Source organism: Suillus subaureus (genome assembly GCF_016647635.1).
Source record: "Suillus subaureus strain MN1 chromosome Unknown BJ212scaffold_266, whole genome shotgun sequence".
Lineage (NCBI taxonomy): Eukaryota > Fungi > Basidiomycota > Agaricomycetes > Boletales > Suillaceae > Suillus > Suillus subaureus.
This window is the reverse complement of record NW_024538822.1, coordinates 1-23,461: the sequence shown is the minus strand read 5'-3', so window position 1 is coordinate 23,461 and position 23,461 is coordinate 1. Positions and strand designations below refer to the sequence as shown.

General features: G+C 48.2%; 2 protein-coding genes across 2 annotated transcripts; one reads left to right on the top strand and one right to left on the bottom strand.

Annotated features, from left to right (window-relative positions):
* Positions 1 to 8,062: 8,062 nt before the first annotated feature.
* Positions 8,063 to 8,715, bottom strand: BJ212DRAFT_1306313 (histone-fold-containing protein; the record flags this gene model as incomplete). Its single annotated transcript, XM_041333809.1, has 5 exons — positions 8,063 to 8,085; positions 8,136 to 8,258; positions 8,308 to 8,412; positions 8,469 to 8,646; positions 8,704 to 8,715. 5 exons carry the CDS (start codon positions 8,713 to 8,715, stop codon positions 8,063 to 8,065), a joined length of 441 nt encoding a protein of 146 aa, XP_041185351.1.
* A 9,907-nt stretch (positions 8,716 to 18,622) lies between these two features.
* BJ212DRAFT_1408644 (uncharacterized protein) lies at positions 18,623 to 19,042 on the top strand. The gene is made up of 2 exons (XM_041337451.1): positions 18,623 to 18,769; positions 18,823 to 19,042. The coding sequence occupies exons 1-2, from the start codon at positions 18,755 to 18,757 to the stop codon at positions 19,036 to 19,038; spliced, it is 231 nt and encodes a 76-aa protein (XP_041185350.1). The 5' UTR covers positions 18,623 to 18,754; the 3' UTR covers positions 19,039 to 19,042.
* Positions 19,043 to 23,461: the final 4,419 nt, after the last annotated feature.

The following is a 23,461-nucleotide window of genomic DNA, read 5'->3' as shown; positions in this document are numbered from 1 at the left end:
TTGCTGATTGGGTAAACTTCATCGACACCGTGCACGCCCGCGGCATGTACATCATGTTGGATTTCACCATTGGCACTTTATCCGACCTTATCGGCTTCGAAGGGTATGATCACACTATCTAACCACTACACTCACTCACACCCAACATCACTCAGTTTTCTCAATGTCAGCGCCCCATTCTCTCTCGATGAATATGCTGCCATCTACAAAAACCCAAATTACCTTCCATGGGGATTCGAGGAGTACGTTGATTTTCCGTAAGTAGTTATTTTAGTCTGCCTCGTGCCCGAACCCGGCTCAACCAAGTTCCCTTCCATCTCCTCCTAGGTCATCAATCAGCGTAACAACTCTTGTGTACTTCCTGTCTTTTGGCAAGATGATGGCACAATTCAGCCCGTCACAGGTTATGATGGTTGTTACGAGTCTGATTTTGATCAGTATGGTGATATGGAGGCCTTTGGTGTTCACCCGGATTGGCAGCGTGAACTTTCCAAATTCGCATCTGTCCAGGATCGTCTCCGTGAATGGAAGCCTTCCGTTATGGCCAAACTCACTACCTTTTCCTGCATGACCATCACAGCCCTTGATATCGATGCCATTCGTGTCGACAAGTCCACACAGCTCACCGTGGACGGTATGACCGATTGGGCAACAGCAACTCGAGCTTGCGCCACTAATCTTGGAAAGAAGAACTTTTATATCACCGGTGAAGTTACCGGCGGTGACACCTTTGGGTCCCTATACATGTCAGTTCCTCGCCACTTCACTCACCACTCACATCAATTCAATGCCTTTACAGGGGACGTGGTCGTACCCCGACTATGCTGCCGCCGGGATTCCTCCAGGCAGCCAACTTGACAGAAGCGGACAACCAGTATTTCTTGCGCTCACAGTCGGACAACGGCCTCGACGGCTACGCCTTCCATTACTCAATCTACCGCTCCCTCACCCGTTTCCTCGGAATGGACGGAAACTTGGCAGTAGCGTACGATCTTGACACCAACTTTATCACCGCTTGGAATGAAATGTTCGTGAACAACGACTTCTTGAATCCAAACACCGGCCAATTCGACCCGAAGCATTTGTTCGGAGCGAGCAATTTTGATGTTTTCCGCTGGCCCAGTTTGGCGAATGGCACATTGAGATCCGCCTTGGCCTCTTATATAGCATACCTGGTTATGCCAGGCGTTCCACTGGTAGGAGCTATACTCGAACGTTTTTCGCCGCAGTACTTACCCTTTTCAGGTCTACTATGGCGAGGAGCAGGGTTTCTATCTCTATGACTCCACAGCTTCAAACTATCTCTTCGGGTGGTCACTAACGCCTTGAAGTCATTACTTTTCTCACTGCTACTTTAAGCCGTCAAGCTATGATGAGCAACAAGGCCTGGCAGCGCCACGGGTGCTACAAACTTGGATCCGCCCAGTACTTTAACATGCCGCTTGAGTCCGCCTTAACGGGATGTGATGACGATTGGAACTCGCTCGATCATTTTGATCCCACGATGGACATGCGTCTTCTCTTCAAACATTTCATGTACCTCCGAACAACCTACAATGCCCTCCAAGACGGCTATGACCTCGTACAGCGTGGAAACTGGACCTACTTTGTCGAATTCCCAGGTTCGAACAACACCGCAACCGAAATGGGCCTCTGGTCTGTGTCACGTGCGGGTATCCCGAACGTGCAAAACCTGACGGGGGGACACACCGATCAGATCTGGCTGTTGTACACCAACGAGAACAGCTCGCAGACGTTTTCGTACGATTGCAGCGGCCAGCTGTGGATATCCTCGCCGTATATAGCTGGGACGACGGTGAAGAATTTGCTTTCTCCGTATGAGAACTATACGCTCGCGAACTCGGGGTCGTCGTATTATGGTAATGGTACGGCACCCTGGTATGGCTGTCTCGAGTCGGTGAACATGAACACGTATGGCATGAAGGCTTTGGTCCCTATCGATGAGTGGGTCGCTCCTCCCCCTATGCTCACAAGGTTCCTACCTGGGCATGACGCGCGCATCGAAGTCACGCGGGGGCAAACGAATGCCACGGTTGTGGACATAGAACTGGAGTTCAATACGGCAATGTCGTGTGAAAACGTCACGGGGAGTTTATCCTTCAACATGACGTCTTCTGGCATCGGTGGGCAGCCTGTGCTCGACCTCAATTCGGTGGCGTGCAATACTGTCACAAATCCTGTCATGTCGCCCATTGTGGGAACTCCGTACTCACAGTGGTCGTGGTCTGGTACTTTGACCAATGTTACGGATGGGATTTTGGAGATTATCCTTAATAATCCGTCAACGCTCGATGGGACAATGTCTACTGGAGTATGTCTATTTTTTTTTCTGTATTATGTCGCGTTTTGCTCATGGTTTGTAGAGCATCGATCATCTGCTGCTGCGGAAGGGCGAAGCCAACAATGTCATGGTCTTCCCCGAGTCCGATTACGATAGCGCCGATTTCAAGTACACTGACGGCCAGTATACGTTCACACCCGTGCCTAGGGGCAGATATGTTCAGGTACTCGGGCAACTACGCACAGAGTTGGTCTAATTGGACGAACTGGGAGAATGTGACAACCATACCCACTGACATCCTTAGTAATCCTGATACTTTCTGGACGGGACAACATCTCATAGTACAATGTGAGTGCTCGTAGTGTTGCTACTTTTTCCTGGCGTTGACGGTGCGGTAGATTGGAGTAGTATGGCGACTACCGCCAGCGTCGTCGTGCATGCAGATCTGAACTATAAGCAGCAACGTCGCGTTCCCCAGTTCCTCGCTCGGGGTCCTTTCAATGATTGGGGTTATGACCAGGTATCACCATGAGATGAGCCTAATCGGCGATGGAACTTGGGAGCTCGAAATCATGGCTGCGTGGCCAACGTACCTGCAACTCAATGTATTCGGATATGATGACTACTACTACGGCGATGTCGACGCGGACGGCGTTATGGATCGGCTACCACCAAACAGCATTGCGCCCAAACTACCTGAACCTTTCAGCGCCACCTTATCCTGCGCTCGCATGGCTCTCGTCGTTGATGATTCCACGTTGGCTGGTCCCTTGAGCCTCGTGGCCAGGCTTCTGTGGGCGCCATCATTACGTGCTTCTCTGCTCTATCTCCCTTATACCGCCATTCTCGCAGTCTTCATTTTCATGTATACTTTCTACGGTATCCGCCTAACCGGTACGGTGTGAATGACGAATACCGGTGCAAGCAAGTATTTCCCTATCATCGGATCGCTCGGGAACAAGTCTACCGCGGATTTCAAAGAGAGCGTGACGCCGATCACGGAGAAGATCTTCGGGAGCAAGCCGAATGCGGAAAATCATAGGATGGCCGGAGGATAAGACCAAGCGGCGCAAAGTCCTCATCGCCACGCTCGAGTATGAGATCATTGACTGGAAGCTCAAAGCAAGATCGGAGGTCTTGGTGTGATGTCGTCGCTCATGGGAAAAGCCATGACGGACGTTGACTTGATCTGGGTCATTCCAAAAGTCAAGGATCTTGATTATCCCGCTGGTGAACCTGCAGAGCCTATCGAGGTTGTCATCTTCAATGAGCCTTACCTCATCGAAGTGGAGACGCACGTGTTGGACAATATCACCTATGTTATCCTTGACAGCCCCGTTTTCCGTGCACAGACCAAGTCAGACCCGTACCCAGCCCGCATGGACGATCTCAGTTCCGCCATCTTCTACTCTACATGGAACCAAGCCATCGCAACCACTATCCGCCGATTCCCCGTCGTCGACATATACCACGTCAATGATTACCACGGCGCGCTCGCTCCGATCTACCTCCTGCCCAAAGTAGTACCCGTCTGTCTCTCGCTGCACAATGCTGAGTTCCAGGGCCTATGGCCGCTCCGAACAAAGGAAGAAATGAAAGAAGTCTGCTCCGCGTTCAACATCAGCAAAGAGCACTGTACGAAATATGTCCAGTTCGGAAACACGTTTAACCTGCTCCACGCCGCTGCATCATTTATCAGCGTTCATCAAAAGAGTAATCGGTGTCGCTGGTGTGTCGGACAAGTATGGGAAGCGCAGTTGGGCGCGGTACCCTGCTCTGTGGACCCTGAAGCATGTTGATTCGCTGCCCAATCCTGATCCTACGGATATTGCGGCTTTGGACGAGAATCCAGTGGTTATGCGTGATGTGCAGATTGATCAAGCTGCTGAGGCGCAGCGTCCGGAGATGAAGAGGCAGGCTCAGGAATGGGCGAATATTAAGCAGGATCCCAACTCAGATCTGTTTGTGTTCGTTGGTCGGTGGTCTAAGCAGAAAGGTGTCGATCTGATTGCGGATATCATGCCATCGCTGTGAGTCCGTTTTTTTAGATTTTATGGAACTCGGTTCTGATCAGACCTTTCGCAGCCTGGAGAAACGCCCTTCCATACAGTTGATTTGCGTCGGACCTGTCATCGATCTTTATGGTCGGTTCGCTGCGGAGAAACTTGCTCGGTTGATGGAGATGTACCCTGATCGTGTTTTCTCCAAACCGGAGTTTACTGCGTTGCCGCCTTATCTGTTTAGTGGTGCTGATTTTGCTCTGATTCCTTCCCGTGATGAACCATTTGGATTGGTCGCTGTCGAATTCGGGAGGAAAGGTGCTCTTGGTGTCGGTAGTCGGCTCGGTGGTCTTGGGTTGATGCCTGGATGGGTGAGTGCCCAACATTATCTTTTTCGGACACGATCTGACAAGATTTTTGGTAGTGGTTCCCTGTGGAATCTACTTCGACAGCCCACATGTTGTCTCAGCTTTCAAAGACGATCAAGTTGGCATTAAAATCCACGGAGGAAGAAAGAGCCATACTTCGTGCTCGATCAGCTGTTCAGCGTTTCCCAGTCGTCGAATGGCGCCAGCGGATGGAAGACATGCACCGAAGGAGTATATTCGCCAGCCGAAGGATAGCTGGTTCAAATGCTTGGCGGGAGGCGGACTGCGGAGTTGTGCCCTCTCAACACGCGATTGCTGAAACAGAAGATTGGAACCCTGTAAATCAAGGACTACCTGTTCAACCTGACTGGGATGCCCAGAGTACTATGTCATCCCCGAGATTGATGCCTAGTTCTCCAGGACAGTGGAGTCAGGTTTCAACGCCTAACGATGAGAGCTTCCTGACGGCGCCACCTCGTTTCAACTTCAGCCGCGACTCTTCATATACATCGGACACTTCTGACGAGGAACACTCACGGCATAGTGTCGCGACTAGCAGTCGGCCTGGGTACAGTGACTTTTTGGAGAAAGCGAACAGGACAATTGCACAAGATCATCGAAATGCGCCAGATCCTTTCTTGAGTCCGACACCCCCTGCAAGGCCGTTTGGGTCACATTCTCGGGTGGCTTCGATGGAGTCTATTGGTAGCATTGTGGAAGAAAAGACCAACTCACCGTTGAACAAGTCTATTGCGGCGGTGCGTATCTCGACAATTTTGGTGACCACCATTATCTCATTCTCTCTTTTTAAAACATTTAGTTCACGGATTCCGATGGCGGCGTTGCCTCAGAGTTCGTACAGAAGCTGCAAGCGTTGAACTCGAATAACTCCAAGGGCGAACTCTCTATCGAGAAGTACCTCGTCAAGTCTGAGGAAGCCTTCTTTGAACGTGTGAGACGAGACAAGCTGTCCAGTGCAGCCAGTTACATTTCCTCGCACCGGGAGTCTATCTGGAGTATGCCTGGTACTCTCACGATCAACGAGCACTCTACACTCAATGAGCATTCACGTCCAACATGTAACTATACCCTTCTTGTGGACGTGAATCGTTACTGACGCCACGCGTACAGCCCCAAGAACACCTAGCTCTAACCCATTCAATCCAGAGCCAGAATTTGATGGTAACATGGTTGTCATGAACAGAATCCAAATTGCCATGGCTCGACAAATTGGAGGCTGGCCATTGTATACTCTCATCATTGCTCTCGGCCAGGTAAGACCTTTTGATTTTTGATCCTCATCCATTAGCTCACGTTTGTTCTCAAGATGCTTGCTGCAAACAGCTACCAGATGACCCTGCTCACTGGTCAAAACTACCAGAACAACCTCCAGCTATATGTTCTCAGCGCTGTATTCTTAGCTGCATCCTTCGTTTGGTATACGATGTTCCGCTTGAAGCCTTCTGTCTATGTTCTTTCTGCTCCCTGGCTCTTCTACGGCATAGCATTCTTTTTGATTGGCCTTCCCTCATTGTCGCCGAAACTTCAAGGGACTCATAGCATCTTGTCGGACATTGCCACTTGGTCATATGCTGTTGCTTCTGCTGCTGCTTTCATTTTCTTCGGTTTGAACTTTGGAGAGGAAGCGGTATGTCATTTCCTAGAGTCCTTTTGATGTAGCTGATTTTTGTTCTTTAGGGTGCCGCCACTGAAGTCTGGATCCTGCGCGCTTGCGTTGTGCAAGGTTCTCAACAGATCTGGATCGCTGCTCTGTGGTACTGGGGTAGCACATTGAATACTGCGACGCCTGGGAACACTACGCCTTGGTGGATTGTCATTGTCTTGTGGCCGCTCTCAATAATGTCGTTTGCGTTCGGATACTTGATGTTGTACGGACTGCCAGGTAAGTCCTATCCGAGTTATCGAGTAGGAGGATACCAACTATGAAACAGAGTACTACCGACAAACTCCTCCGAAAGTTCCAAACTTCCTCAGAACCCTCTTCCGAAGGAAACTAGTTCTTTGGTTAGTCTTTTCTTGCTTACGGTAAAGTTGATGATACTGATACTCCACACAAGGTTCCTCGCATCTGAAGTTTTACGTGATTATTGGCTCAGTGGGGTATGTTAGGTCCTGTGCTTTGACATCCTTATGTTCTAACATTATTGCAGCCCTACGGTCGCAACTGGAGTTTCCTGTGGAGTGTTCCAATCCCGAAGTGGGCGATCATGCTTCTCATCATCCTCTTTTTCATCGGTGTCTGGGCTCTCATGCTGTATATCCTCACGTCTTTGAGTAAGACGCACACTTGGTTGTTGCCCGTGTTCGCTGTCGGCCTCGGTGCTCCAAGATGGTGTCAGGTATGATCTTGTCAATGTTGTATCGATCTTCAGTCATCTAACATGTGTCGCAGACATTGTGGGGCACCTCGTCTCTTGCACTCTATATCCCGTGGGCCGGCTCAGGGGGACCGTACCTTGGTCTTTCCCTGTGGCTTTGGCTCGGCGTTTTGGACGCTATACAGGGTGTCGGTTTGGGAATGATTCTTTTGCAGACGTTGTCAAGATTACACGTCTGTGCCACGCTCGCTTTCGCTCAGGTCATTGGGTCTATCTGTGTCATGGCCGCCCGCGCAACTGCACCAAACCGCATCGGTCCAGGGAGCGTATTCCCTGATGTCGGAACATGGGACTTTTCGCAGGGTCTCAAAGGCAGTCCGATGGCCTCCGCTCCATTTTGGATAGCGCTGATCTGCCAGATCGTCATTGTACTAGGTTACTTCTGGTTCTACCGCAAAGAACAACTTGGTGAGTCGTCGTGCAACTTGGCCGTGGAGAAACTTGATTTGGCTAATCACTGTTTACTTCAGCTCGACCATAATCACGCTATTGCTATTCACCGTTATCAATCATGCACATGCTAGAACCATCACTCCATTCAAGGACTTGCTTGTTTTCATGGACACTTTCATTCACTCGGGATTTTTTTGTTCGCTGTTGGATCATAGGTGCCATCTGAACTTTATACTCGCACATCACAGGTTATTGACACTTGGTCAACTAAAAAATCATTTTACATACTCTAACTCCAGTGCCTCATACAAGTGCACAATGTACTTCGAATATTTTTTATAGATCTGTGTTTTGGTGTTGTCAAAATCATGGACTTTACATATATCTCACTCGAATTTCAGTTCACCACGATGACTTGCAACTCGTATAAGCTCTCCAACAGGTACTCCAAGTCTGTTTTTGTATGGTCAAAGGAATATGAATTGAAGCATGTTATAGGCGGCTCATTTTTGCCTCATGCGATGAAAGTACTGTGGAGGTATCTCTAATAACGAAAGGTACACGGTATGGTAACGATACACGGTGAAATATGCAGAAAGATTACTTGGAACCGGCAGAGAATTCTGAAGAACAATGATCAATATCATCACCTAACTTAAATGAGAGTGCTTACTGGTGACAGACTTAGTTCCCTCGGAAATGGCGTGCTTTGCCAGCTCTCCTGGAAGAATAAGGCGAACAGATGTTTGAATCTCACGCGATGAGATCGTCGACTTCTTGGAGTAAGCCGCAAGCTCTGAGGTAAAGTATAAGTACCTGGTTTACGACAAGTGATGGAAACATACTGGATGCCTCGGTAGCAATACGCTCAAAGATATCGTTGACAAATGAGTTCAGGATAGCCATGGCTTTGTTTGAGATACCAGTATCGGGGTGAACCTGCTTGAGGACTTCACAACAAACAAAGTCAGTCGCCCATAATTGCTGCCATGACCTATGAACGCACCCTTGTAGATGTACGAGCTGTATGTCTCCTTGCGGACCTTTCGGCGCTTCTTCTTCTCACCCTCGGCGGGAGCCTGGGGCTTAGCAGCAGTTTTCTTCGCAGCCTTTGCTCCAGAGTCAGCCTTAGCTGGTGCCTTGGAGGCGGTGGATGCAGGGGCTTTGGCAGCGGTGGATGCGGGCTAAAATGGGTCCTCGAATTGACACATGAGAACTATATGAATCACGAATCAACTTACTTTAGGTGCCATTGCTTTAATTTACAGAGTATACAGGTATGCGACTGTGAACGTGAGTCAGTTTGCATTTACAGTGCGATATCGCAAACGTATACACACCAGATATATTGCCTGTACAAGTGGCGGCGGTGGGTGGTGGTTAAGGGAAGAGTGTTGAGGGGACGCGACGTCTGTGTACTGAGCTTATGAAGGGTTGAATTCAAAGTCCGATCCCGTGAGGGACACCACGTGATTCAACGACCGCGCTTGTCACGCGTCGAGGCACGCACTATCACACCCGTCACGCCTCCATCGCCGCCGCTGAGCTGCATCTTGTATTAGGCAAATGGTAAGTGAGATCTAGCAAAGTTGGACAATCCCAACAGTTCACCATCGCACTTACAACCAATGTAGGCTGCTGAGGACGAATTTTTGCGTCCAGAGGACCTGTACTATGCTGATGGCAGTGTAGTCCTTTTAGCCGCCCATGCTGGTAAAACCCATGCGTTCCGAGTTCACAAATCCGTGCTTGGATCACACTCTAAAGTATTTGCGGACATGTTTGCGCTACCCTCTGCCGCAGAAAGAGAAACGTATGATGGTGTAGATTTGGTACGGATGCCGGATGATGCAAAAGATCTTGAAGACCTTCTTCGAGCACTTTACTACCCGCGGTAAGCACTGTGCTTGTATGGGCCCTCTTGGCTCTCAAGCAAAATACTTTTAGCACCATATTATCTATGTTGGAGAACCGAAACCCTCTTGCTGCAATCAAGTTCAAGGGGATCCTTCTGCTATCACAGAAATATTTCGTGCGCGTCCTGCAGAAGTTGCTCAGGGCTCGCTTCCATGCAGACTGGCCATCCACTCTCCCTGAATGGGACAAACTTATGGAGCACTACGCTGGTCTTTCTGCATCCGTAGTACCGCAACATGATGCAGCCAGTCAGTTCATCGACAATCGTATGCTAGAACCTGCTTCTGCCATACGCTTGGCCAGGGAGGCCAATATTCCAGAAATTTTACCAGCCGCGTTTTATATGCTATCTACAATTAGTCCTTTCATGGACTTTGATGCCCTCCGCAGTTCCCACCCCCCTCCGCTTACTGATTCTCAAGGGAACGTTCTTATGTGGCATCCTGGAGAACGCAGCGCACGGTGGGGGCTCCTCACGCCCGATGATTGGCTTTGCCTGGCACGAGGCAGGCATTCTATGATGGACTTCGCTCGGATTTTCGAGCAACAGGAAGGTCAATGCATATGCGACTCGCAGATTTGTATTCAACAAAACAACAAGAAAAAGTTGTTGAACGAACACCCTCAAGATCTTCTACGTGTCCTGAAGGAAATTGGCTCCCAGCAGGCTCCCCCACAGTATCCCTGCTACAATGCCCTGCAGGCGCTGGCGTCCCGCAGTATGGAAACACGGTCTATTTTGTGGGATAACCTGTGTTACTACTTCGGTTTACCGGAGGCAGGCGATGATCAGAATGATGGTGACTCTGATGATATTGCACTTGTGGAAAGTGAAATTATGGACGGATGAGGGGTAGATTGGTGCACTGGGTCACCGGTCATTCCGCTTTTCTGTCCGCCTTGGACTACATGAGTCGAACAATACGCTCGCAAACCATGGGACATACATCTGGACTCAGGAACACGACTAGATTGCCATCAGCTTGACCCAAGAGTAATGACGAAATTGCTAACAACTCTGTATTCACGGATTAAGTAGTCAGTAAGGCATAGGTATCACAACCACAGTCGATAGCCAATTCCAATGTACAAGAAGGGTATCATTGAAATTATAATCGTACACTGGTCCCCTAGGTTTTCCCTTGGATGTCTCGTACAAGGAACTCCGGCGCATAATAAGGATACGGAGCTAAAAAGGTGCCAAGCCTGCTGAGGACGTCTACCTGGAACGCTTCGAAGGGAACCTGCTCGCCATCCACCACGAGCGTGCCTTTGGAGGCGAGCGGCTTTGCGCGGTAAGCAGACGCTTTGAAGTACCGGTTCTATTATACCTGGTGAGTCATATGCACGAACGAAGATATAAGGAATTTACCGTATTTATCCAGTACGTTCGGCCTTCTTCGGCACCGTCCATGGCCCATAAGAGGGCCCTCCGACTAGTCTTCGAACAAGGTGTCAGATGGCATCAAAAGAACAAATCATAACGTACTTACTATTTCTTGTATGGAAATATCAATAAGCCCGTCATCAGCTAAAGAGACGGGAAATTGCATCAAAGCCCTAATCGGGCTCGTGAGCTAATCGATCTCTTAATGCAGTATACTGCTACTTACCGACTAACGAACGGCCCTTGGCCGGCGTACATCCACAGGATAGGTCTTTTAAATTGGGTCCACTCCTCCTCATGTGAAGAGCTTGCACTATCAGGTTTCTTGTCGTCACTGAGGAGCGAACTAGGAAGGCTAGATGGGATAGGTGATTCGCCCACTCGTCGTGCATGAAGAGCATCCATCATGCGTGATTTGTTTTGATCGACGACCTTCATTGATAACTCGATCGGACACGATTTGCGGGCAATAACTGAGTTAAAGGAGTCAGCAAGATGATAGGGGAGTACAGCAAAGACTGACTAGCACGGATATAGCCTACGATGAATCGGATATCGCCCATCCATCGTAAGTGTTCAGTCTCAATATCGAGATCTGCTGTTATTCCGATAGTTTGTGACATGAATGATATCCGGCAACGATCTCCTTGGGTGAAAGCGAATAGATCAGTTTTCAATGGTTGTCCTGATTCCAATACTCAGCAACTCTGGCGTTTAGAACGACCGATGGAACACACCTTTAAGGACATTCAGAGCTGCTGCACAAACGTCGAGCCCATCCTTCAGGCCCAATAGATTAAGAGACATCCCGTTACCGGAGCCAGTTGGTATAGGTGCTATTGGTATACAAAATGCCTGGTCACGGTGTTCATGCTGGTTTATCCCGTTGAGAACCTCGTGGATCAAACCGTCACCGGATACAGTAACTAGGGCGTCATATCCCAGCTTCATTTCGCGAGCAATTTCAATAGCGTGACCGCTATGGGTGGTGTCTGTATGGAAATACACCAGTGAGTATGAAGCAAGCGTGCCATGAAAATATGACGTGCATGTTACATCCAATGTACATCCAGCTGCAAGGAATATGGGTTCTACTTTACTGACATATAATGCTCTTCCCTTCCCCTGAGAATGACGGTCATGAAAGCATGCGGTTGAGTTTGGATAAAGCTAACCTTTCCGCCATGAGGGTTAACGAGTACCTTGAGATTCTTGAATGGATTCGCGCCTAATAAACCAGATAAGTAAAGACGCCATGCGCCATGGAGCCTGACAAACCCTGATATGCAACCAGAAGTAGTGCCTCACACCACTTTTTGGCACGCGCGCTATCTTCGTTCTGAACTGTGCCGCTTGTCATTACAAGGTTCAAACGGCTCTCCTTGCCCTTGCGAACCAGGTATTGTACTTCAACGGCGCCAGATGCAACTTTGGCAGAAATGACATTGCGAAGAGGCACCTCTGTGCACTCAAGTGTTCTGTATATGCCTGCGCAGCAAGAGGATTTGTGATCGTCGGGATTGGTAGGTTCGATGAAGAATGATGCATCAGTAAAGCGAAGCGAAGTAGAGACTCCGCAGTTGTCGATTAGAACTTGGTTCATGGAGGTTGACGTAGATACGATCCGTATACGATAAGCGATGATTTAATGGTGGGAAGAGCATGTGTATTGTGCTGCGGGAACTGAACTGTCTTATAATATGGCCCTTGGCAGTTTTAGCACGACAGGTTTAATTTAAGGTTGACGGAACTGCGGCAATTCTATCAGTCTCCATTACAAATCCAGCTCAACTTAAAAGATTTGTTGCGTAGTACCATGGCACACTCTGCGGGACATTCCTTGCTCCTTGCACAGGCTGCCCCCCAAAAGACACTTGATAAGTCGACCCCAGCCTATCTGAGATCCCGGGGCCCGGCTAGCCCAACTAGCGTTAGTGGAGGAGGACTCTTGTCAAACACGATCGGTTTCCCATTTGTTTCCCGTGTTTGGGCCTTTTCGATTGAAAGTTTCTAGTGAAATGTCCGGTTTGGGATAAAGCCTGTCAGAGACACGGCACGCTCATCGGCACCTCCAAACGGAGTATGAAAGTTGCTTTGAGTCATTTGACACCTTCAAGTTGTCTTGGCCCGGGCCGTGACGCTGTCGTTTCACTGAGCCCCTATGCATACCTCGGCGGGCCTACGGGGTGTTCTAGAGCTTCGCGTTGATCATCTCTCTGTTGGTGTCCAGTTACCAACTAGCAATGGAAGATATGATCAGCACTCATCGCAGGAAGCAGGCGAACCCTTTTTTGTTCGAAGTCCGTTTCGTCGTGGTACTTATCTTGATGGTTGCATAATTGATGTTCCACATACTACTGGAAGTTCGGAACACAGCGTTGCACTGCTCGGTGATACCCAGCAGCAAGTTAAAACCGTGTACTTCCGGCTCTCGCGTCCATGCTCCTTGTTGCTCGAATAGAAGGAGTGGAGCTCGAGTCAATTCATTTGCTGTCGTTTATGCAGCGATGCCTTCAACCACTGACTCAGGCACATTGCCGCAGTCGCCTCAGTTTGCCTGTCGAGTCTGTCTGTCAATATTCGACGTTTTGTTATTGCTCTCGTTCGCGACGTTAAAACATCCGTTGTTTGTGGTAAATTCGTCAGTGGAGTGCTCATTGAATAGTATGCCTGCCGATTCACGATGGTCGATGGAGATCTCAGTGATTCTCATGGAGTAGCATGCGCAATGATTCACAGGTGTTCTTTCACGTCTCATCGTCCCTTAGCTTAAGGGAAGTTTTCTGTTATATTTGCTTAATGGGCCCGGGTGTCCGAGTCCAGTACCTTAACTCCCAAGTCCTGTCTTCTATAGCCATACTACCTCCGATAGCGACGCGTCCGCCATTCTACCATCTCCGTCGATGACGCACTCGCGGAGACCGCCTTCTTTCCGGCAGGTTGCAGTGGTATCTGGCCCTACAGCCCCACTACTTCTAGGTCCCTCGCAGGAATTCAGCCCATGCCATGTAGGAGACCAAAAAAATATGCAGAATCCTTCAATTGTTGAACTCGAGCGCTTCATCACAGCTATGGATTATGTTCTTGGAGTACTGGAGAAGCAAGGTTCAGAGCAGGGAGATGGGTCTCCTGTGCTGAAGGGGCTCAGGACTGCAACCAGCGATATGCTTGGGAGACGTTAAGTCAATAGTTATCGAATTATTAGCTCCCTAGTTTTCACGATTCAGTTAGTCCCCTGGTAGTCAAGCAAGCACTACATCGTGGAAGATGGCATCTATAGCCTCTCCACGTCACTCCATGTCACATTTCGCACCAATCACCTCAAACATGTGCGATCATTAAGTAGCTTACCATGGTGCGATGTCTCTCATGCCGCAAGACGCATCATGTATTATACTGATGAGGGAAAGGGAGGTCGATCGTATCCTCCATGCGAGTAACTTCGGATCGATCAGCATGTTGGACAGCCCAGTCCATGACGTTGTCAAATTTCCTGCATGCATGACGGGTGTTGAAGTTAGGGTAGGGTTTCGTGTGGTTCTTTACCCAGTCCCACGTGATCATAGCGACCTCGGCATCACACATAATAGACTGCCTGATCAGTTCGATGCAGTCGTCTTAAGTGTTTGCCATGAGCAGGACGTATGTCGGGTAAGGAGGAAAATTTACCGAGATGCATTCGAACTACTGAGGGGTCCCGCTGGAACCAGGGATCCAACTTGTAATGGTCGGGCCAAGAGGATTTGCGAAGGAAGTTCTACAGAGTTATCAGCCAAACATGACCAGGCTCTACGTGTAGCATAGTTCACCAAACAACGCAGTTGGTGATTGACTTCCAACGATGCCATGAAACCTCCACCGTTACTTTGTGGATACTTGACCTTCGCTGGTAGATCTACTTCTCCAGCTTTACGTAGGTCATCAATCGTAACCCGGATTGGTGGCACTGTGATTTTATGGAAGTGAATAACGACCGACAGTGCAATGGAATAAGATTGAATGCCACACCATCGTCAGAAATCCTGGCCCAAGCAGCATCGAGTTCTGGGGGAGGAGGGCCATGATAATCGGGAGCTTCGAGAGGTCCACCGTTAATACGATAGATAGAAGGGAAATCGATGGTTCCATTGAACCTTACAACAACAGGCTCGACGGCAGCACTCGCTGGAGCTGTAATTGGTCAACATTTTGACCATCTAGTGCCATCTGACTACTCACAGTATATAGCAAGATGAGCAGAAGGGGTGGTTATCCATAGCGTGAAGGAGAACACAGATGTGACTATAAGTGAACCAATGCTTAACCAAGGCCACAGGCAAAGAATGCGAGATTTGAGATGAGGTTTTGCACCGGGCCTGTCTACGTCACCAAAGATTGTCTCCTCATCAACATCAACAGGAGAGTGTGGAGAATCTTGAGTCATGTTAGCAGCTGCGTCTACTGCTCAGAGCTGAATACGACAGCCGGCGAGATATAGTCAAGAAAACTACGTGCAAATGCTTCACTGTGATTCTTTGATGTGGAGGATGGATATCAAGATATCATGTTGTGAACGCGCTGCAGCCTGTTTTGAGAGCTAGTGATGACTACACAACAACTTGAAACGTGTAATCAAGGAATCTGGCACGCTTCTCAAGATTGTTACTCACCAAACGAGTTGATCAATATTGAAATGTCATTTCGATCATATTGTCTGGGAAGGGGATTTGCTGGCAACTTCCCATATCCTGGAAGTTGGATCACGATATTAATTAAAGGTCATCCACTCGGATCAAAAAGTTCACATATGCACTGGATGTTATACTTGCTATGACAAAATAATGAAGTTCGGGAGGAGATCATGATGGAACTTATTAAAGGCACCTTCAACTTGAAGTTGGCCTGTATCTATAACTTTCTCACAGTATAAATTATTTGTATCGATACCCTTTGTAGTTCACACGGCTGCATACTCTGCCAGCCGCGGCAAATGATCTAGGTTTTCTCAGAAGACCGACCAGTACCTCCCGTCAGAATACAAGGCAGCCGAAAAGTGGTATGACAGCTCGACGTAGCGGAATCCCTAATCCATGGACTCAGGACTAACCTAACTGCTCAGTGATAATCGATTGTCCTTCATCTGGTTCTGCTTATTCTGATTGGTATAGAATCTATAGGTACATCCTCCTGTGCTTCATATATACATGTTTTCACCACCTCTCGGGACTGCCAATCTCGGACTGCACCTCACCCATTATTGGACCCATCAATTTTTACACGAAGTGCCAAGATTACAAGCAAAAACATACCAATATCGAGTATGCATATATGAGCAAATACTGGAACGAATATGGACAGCAGAAGCACTCACTCGGGCTTGCCTGGGACGTCTTTCTCCTGAAAATAGTCTGTCTACCATATCTACCACTGTGCCCGTCCCGTCGTCGGCGATCCAAGGCCACTAATGCGAGTGAAATAGCCATGGGCTGACATCTCCAGAGAATGTTCTTCGAGCACAATGAATTCGAAATTTCAACGTATACTGAGCAACCCAAAAGCTGATTCTCCGTCAACACTAGTGCCCAGAATCTGGTACCGAGATCTACTTGTCATAATGTGTCGATTCGAAAAGGTTGCACGTATGTTATGCCAGCTCAATGAGATCTGATGGCACAGGATAGCCGAAATTTTAAGCAGGGTCTTAGTTCAGATCCAATTGTTGGCACTTCCGGGTCTCCGAGGTCCACAGGCCGTATGTTGCAAGTGCTTCAAAGTTTCGTCCTGCCTGTCCGATTCATGTGTCCATCTGATCCCTCCTCTTCCTCCGTACGGTATGGGCAAAGAATATTTTGCTCAGTATTCTCCTGTCCATGGAGCGGACGACGAGGATGCGAAGCTTCTCCATAGGGGTATAGAAACCGGATCTCATTCAAAGTCCCGCTGCCTTCACGTATCGCTATGGCTCATACATGGTGTACTGATATCCACAACGTTTCTCTTTTTCACGCTATGGGCACGGGCACCTTTGAAGGGTGACATACTCCTGTACTGTAGGTGGACATACGGCATGACTGAAATGCCTTCCTGACCCATCACAGCTCCAGCAAACGAGGCTATTGAATCTAAAGGCATTGTGAGGTTCAATGGAAGTTGGGATCATCGTTCGGCATATCGCGGCAGTCCGTCTCCAGATCTCGAAGTAGCTTGGGATAGAGTGACTGCCGATGGTTGCATATCTTTCTTACTATCGAGGTCATTACTGATTGACAATCTTTTCAGGGCGCCTATTGGCTATGACGCTCGAACAACTACTCAGAACAGGGGAAGAACCTGCCCAATTCATGGCTAGGTTTCCGGAAGAGTACGGCGGAAATTATCTGGCGACAGTAGAGGTCATTCACCAGCTCCATTGCATAGTCAGTCGTAACAGGAGGCTACTCGATCTTTACTCACCCCTTATAGAACATGGTTCGCCAATCCACTTGGGGTGACCATTACACGGCACACGATCCTGACTTCGTCCGATCACCTGACGGATGGCGCATCCATCTTGGTTAGCATACTGTCGCCTCCCAGCCTACATCCTGCCTGCTAATGTTGTACATCAGATCACTGCGTCGAAATTCTCAGACAGGTCATTATGTGCCGCTCTGATGTAACAATAGTTACTTACGATTGGGTTGAGGGACTCGATAATCCTTACCCAAACTTCAACGTTCCTCATCAATGTAGGGACCTCGAGAAAATCTTGGATTGGGTAGATGGACACCGTGTTTACGTTCCTCATTCGACGTTGATCCGCCAAGAGGGTAATGTTGACCTTCCTTCCCCCCCTTGATTGTATTCTCGACCCATAGAGGACCCACAGGGAGCATAGTATCACACCACGAATGTAAAATGTAACCACGAAGACGCACAACTTTGCTATAAGTTGAGTTCCATAGTACTTACAGGCTGTCGCACAATAAACTGCCTTCAATATCGTGTAAAGTCGACGACTTCACCGAACAAGGTAGTTCTACGATCATCGGGAGAACTCTTGACAGCGGTTGCGATCAACATTTATGTCTGCTGATATAATTATACACAGTAGCTAGCCTGACATACGGTTCGCAGGTGTGGTTTATTATCTTCCTGTAGAATATACACAGTACCAGAGAGACACATTCCTCAATATTATTTAATGTGTTTCAGGTCGTAATACCTTTTCTATACCCATACCCAATCTCAGATCCTGAAGCCACTGCCCATCTTATCCGATTTGTCATCGCCACGCGCCGTTTGAGAAACACCTTTGGCCCAGGTGAGGTACCCTTGTCAGGGAAACGAACGAACTGATTTGCTCTGCAGTAACGTCCCATATTATACATTTCACGTGCATATTCATGCCAAGGCATCAAGATCTCGGCTTGATCAAATCATACCTCCATTAATATTATAATTCCGCCCTAAACCTCGCCTACACGGAATCTCGCCCATCACAAGGATATAATAAGTATAGTCAAATATGAAGAATAGTCTGACAACCACCAAGTACTGATCCATTCTTCCCAGAAATACTTCGCACCTTAATGGATTCCTGTAACACTCTGCATAAGCGTACGAGGACACGCTCTGGCATCCTGCATATGGTGTGCGTCACTTAGCCACCACTACCTTTGAACAGTGGCCAAATCGGTCTGAGAAAAATTTAAATCCTAACCCTACGTAGTTCTGCGCGTGCAACTCCAACGGATGCTTCGATACTAGTTTGAAACATGTAGCGCTACAGTAGACGACAATTTATCGGTGCAGATGTTGTTTTTACCAGTCTCTGATGCCCAAGAACCACAGGAAGGTAGCAGCTGCTCACGCTAGGGCCGCGCGATGGTCAGCTCCAACTGCCGAGCACAGTAACTCCACTCTTCAAGCCACCCCCACACAAACCTATTCCGAGTTGCAGGAACAAACATCGGAGCCGTCCAAACTCAGTGGCAGGGAGCTTAACCCAATAGAGCTGGACTCCGAGTATGAGTGTGGTTATACTGGGGGTGTCAGTTGTTATTGGTCAGATACAGGTGATGAATATGAAACAGACTCGAATGCTGATAGCGAAAGGTCGGAGTGCGATAGCCTCTGCGAGTTGGAGGGCAGCGAGCTTGAGGAAAATATGAGGGAGCTCCACTGCTGGATGGAGGCATATCGGACAGGTCTGAGCACAAAGGATGCCCAGTTTCAGGTTAAGCAATTCAGCTCTACAAAGTACAAGTCTCACAGACGTATTCCAGAGACATTGGCTCGCATTTTCGATTGATGGGGAGTCATAGTACTTTAGGTGGCCAAATTATCCCTTTTGTTTTTAAAAAACTCGCTCAGATTTGATTCAATCAAAAATTCCTCTTGTAGCTTTACTCTACTCATTGAAAGGATCATTTTTACAAGAGGAAATAAAAATCTGATTTTTTTTCAAGGGGGTGAGAACATTGTTCAAAAGCAGTGGTGGCTAAGTGACGCGCACCATAGAGTACCTATCCCAATGGACACAGATCGGATCTACATAAAGGGGGTATACATTGCGTACTACGGGGCATGACAGGGCATGAGTCACATGACCCTCGGCAACTGACCAAAGACATGAAAAATGACCATCATGATCACGGCCTGGGTCCACTGCTTCGGTATGCAAGCAAATGCATACGCATTCAAATGCCCGTACTCGTGGCGGGCTGGAGTGGAGTACCAGTATGACTTCATTCGCACTCACGCTTAGTATTCCCAGGCGATAGCCCTATCTCCGAGTCGTATGACCTGATTCTGACATGAGAGGATCTGAGAAATTGAAAATGTGCGTTGCACAGTTCATTAAGCGTCGACACGTCAAGATTCCAGGTCCATATTCCAAAGCTCCAAAGTTGATCAATCACTGAAGACGGTCACCTGTTTCAGTTTTGTACTGTCACTGACAACCCATCAGGTGGTATGTTTCATTAATTAAAGTCCAAGTCGTTCATGAAAAAACCCAGTTTCAGAGTTTTCGACTCAGCTTGATGCACAGTTATCATTATCAGTTCGGGGACATGGGCCAGGTCCTGAGACAATCGTTAGTTTCACGGGCTATGCTACATGACTGCCCTGAACCTTTGTTACTGCAGAAATGGCAGACGAGTCGTAGTGACTCAGTGGGCCAAGCTGCTCATTGTTATTATCAATTAGTAAAAGTCTTGCCAATTTGGCCCTTGGTATGTTTTAACGCTGTCAGATACCGGTTGCCGCTGTCTGTGACATGCTCATGCATAGCTCAATAATTGCGTCACAAACAGCACGTCATGCACCCGTGTAATAAACAAATGAAAGTGCAAGGTGCTTCCTGGAGTAGGTCAGTTGAACGTCGTGCCACGTCGTATTCCAGCAAGGTCCGACAGGTTAAGCGAACCTACGAAAAGGTATAAGACAGACATCTGAACTTTTAATGTAGGCACTGACGAAGCGAACCCTTCCTCTAACCTTGATTTCAAACATGCAGCGTTCTCTCTTGCTTAATGCACTCGTCTCCATGGTGGCTCTTGCGGTAGCATACCCCATGCCAGGAGTGATTACGGGTTCCTGCGAGTATTCACGACATCAGTAGCATTGTAGTTATTAACATATCATGCAGCCGTAGCAAAGCGCAAAAATGAGGCGGCCAGTGGTGTGTACTTCCCGATTAGCTACGACGATGACAAGAAGCGCTGCAAGTATTCATGACCATTTGTATCACAAAAATGTTGACATACCTATTTAGCCGAGGATGAGGCTCTTGGGGTCTACTTCCCGATTAGCTATGACGACGACAAGAAGCGCTGCGAGTATTCATGACCGTCAGTTAACACCATAATGCTGACGTACCTATTCAGCCGAGGATGAGGCTCTTGGGGTCTACTTCCCAATTAGCTATGACGACGACGATAAGAAGCGCTGCAAGTATTCATGACCATTTGTAACACGAAAATGCTGACGTACCTATTCAGCCGAGGATGAGGCTCTTGGGGTCTACTTCCCAATTAGCTACGACGACGACAAATAGGCCATGAGCACCAGGAATGTTCCGGCAAGTATTCATCTAATTGACGATGACATATCTTTACTAACATGCTAATGCAGTGTTACACAGCAGTAGCAGAGAAGATGCAGCACTAATACAAGTTGGGCAGAACCGGAAGGTATCCACTATTGTTGAGCGAAAGTGGGGCCACCCTAGCAAATGTTGAGAACGCACGAGGGAAAATTTACTGCGTCGAGTTTGACAATATTATTGAGTCATCCCATAATTGTGGCTGATATTCTTTTTCAAAATAAAATAAAATCACTTATTGTCCTTTGGGGTCGAAGACCATATGTCGGACATACTTAGCCTGAAGTGTAGCCAAATATTGGCGGTGTGGGAGTTAAAAGATAAATCGCCGTTGCCATGCCAGACGGCAGTCGTATGTGTCGCTTCGACTCCAGATGAGGTTCAGAGCAGGGAGAGGGGGTCACCGTTGCCGCGAATGAGTTAAGGGCTGTAGCCAGCAGCATGCTTCAGCGATGAAATCAACAGGTATTAAACTATTGATCACCTAATTATCACGATTCCTTCATGTTGTGCTAAGTGGCAGACTGGCACTAGAGGAAGGGCAGTGGAAGTATGGAAGGGGATGATTGATGAATAACTTAACTTACGGTAGTCTCTTTTAGCAATGTACATCGGCTAGCGAGTCGAATTACTGGTATTTGAGACCTCAACTGAGCTCCCCAGTGGTTAGGCAAGAAATTTGGAAGTCACCAACCTTGGACCTACAAACATTCCAGACAAAAGTAATGACATGAAAGAGAGCCCCTCGGATAGAGGGTACCCATCGATATACTGTTCCAGTACATATGACGAGATAGCAAGGCGCGCAGGCCGACGACGTATCACGCCACAGGTGGTCAGGATGCAATCTCGTAAGCTGTGTCACGAAGAGTACATAAACCTGGCGGCCCGTTGAAGGCCCGCTCCTGATATTCCAAGTTCGGTAGAGGTCCCCACCCTGGACTTTAAATTGGTGACTCGATTACATCTTCGGACGAATGGTAGTAATTACTAATAGTACAGCTGTTAGACTTACTTTCAGGAGCTTTCGGCAGTTCGGCGACCTCACCGTTTTGCTGTCACACGCTTTTAGATCGTACGGGTTTCCGACATGCCATGCACATAAATAACGCCTCTGCACTGGCTCTCGGGCCCCATCCATGATCACTGGCCTCGTATCTCTGCGAGCTCAGCAATTCGTTTTCGCGTCTTCTACGTTAAGTTTAAGGCTCACGCACACCATGTCGACAAAGGTCCATACTATTGCACAGACAGGATTCGGCACTGGGACGAATGAGCTATATGATCGGTGAGTTAACTACCATCTGCGTGGTCCACACTGCGCTAATACATAAGCTGTGCGTAGGGCTCGTCCTTCGTACCCAGCTGAGTGCCTTTCGTACATTCGTCAAGTATCAAAGAGCACAGCACCTTTGAACATTGTCGAGTGAGTCACACACGTTACTTGTACTTCCTCCCTTCAATTGGCTTTCAGAATCGGGGCAGGGACAGGTATTTTCACCCGTGCCTTGTTAGCTCACTCTGAGTGGGCTACGAGCATTGGTACGCTGAGAGCTATCGAACCTAGCGACGGCATGCGTGATGTATGGACGAAGACTGTCGATGATAATCGCAGTTCTATTGTCAAAGGGACATTTGATAACACCGGTGTGGAAGACGGATGGGCAGATCTTATCATTATCGCACAGGTGAGTAGTATTATCAATATAAAGGTAGGTGCAGGTATTAACTCATCGGACGTATAGGCATTCCATTGGTGCCCCGATTATGGGAAAGCATCGGCTGAATTCGGTCGTATTTTGAAGAAGGACGGCGCAGTTGTGTTTATATGGAACCTTGAAGACAGGTCCGCTTCTGCTATTTTCTTTGTATCAATTCTTCTGACAGCATTGAAGAGACGGTGCAGGCTGGGTTGCTCAACTCCGTGACCGCATCGAGGCCCATGAGAAAGGGACGCCCCAGTTTCGTCTCGGTCTCTGGAGGGAGACGTTCTCTACACCTGAGTATGTCTCCTTGTTCCATCCTCAGGAGGAAGAAGAGTGGGCATATCATCTTCTCGCTAGCGAGCAAATTGTTACGGATCGCGCTCAGAGTAAAAGTTACATTGCTGTACTCCCTCCAGATGAAAAGGCCAAGGTAGTGGAGGACGTCCAAGGTATCCTCGAGCGAGGAGATGGTAGAGTTTGGATTAACAAGAAGGAGGGCACGTATCAATATCCATACAAGACTTACATAGTGGTGTCTAGGAAGAAGTAGACTTGGAGGAAACAGTCGAGTAGTCATAACTCCGAGTCAGAATAGACGTTGTATAGAAAACCTTACTCGCGACACGGGACTGCAGTGGTAAAGCTACAAATATCTGCCAGTTATACATTAGATCTTTCAGTTGACATCAATCGAGCTGTCCTCTACAAGCCTGACAGCTTCTTCTAAAGCATCGTCTAGCTCGGTCAGCCATGCCCCTCCCAATTTTTGGTGATTGTGTCACCGAGCTCGTGCAAAGGGACGTCCTCTTGAAACGCGCATAGTTGGCCACTGCGCATTGAACGCCGAGCCACTTCCGATGAGAATGGCCTTCTCAACTTGTCGTAGATGGCGAGGGCCCTAGGTACCGTTTCTAGGGTCG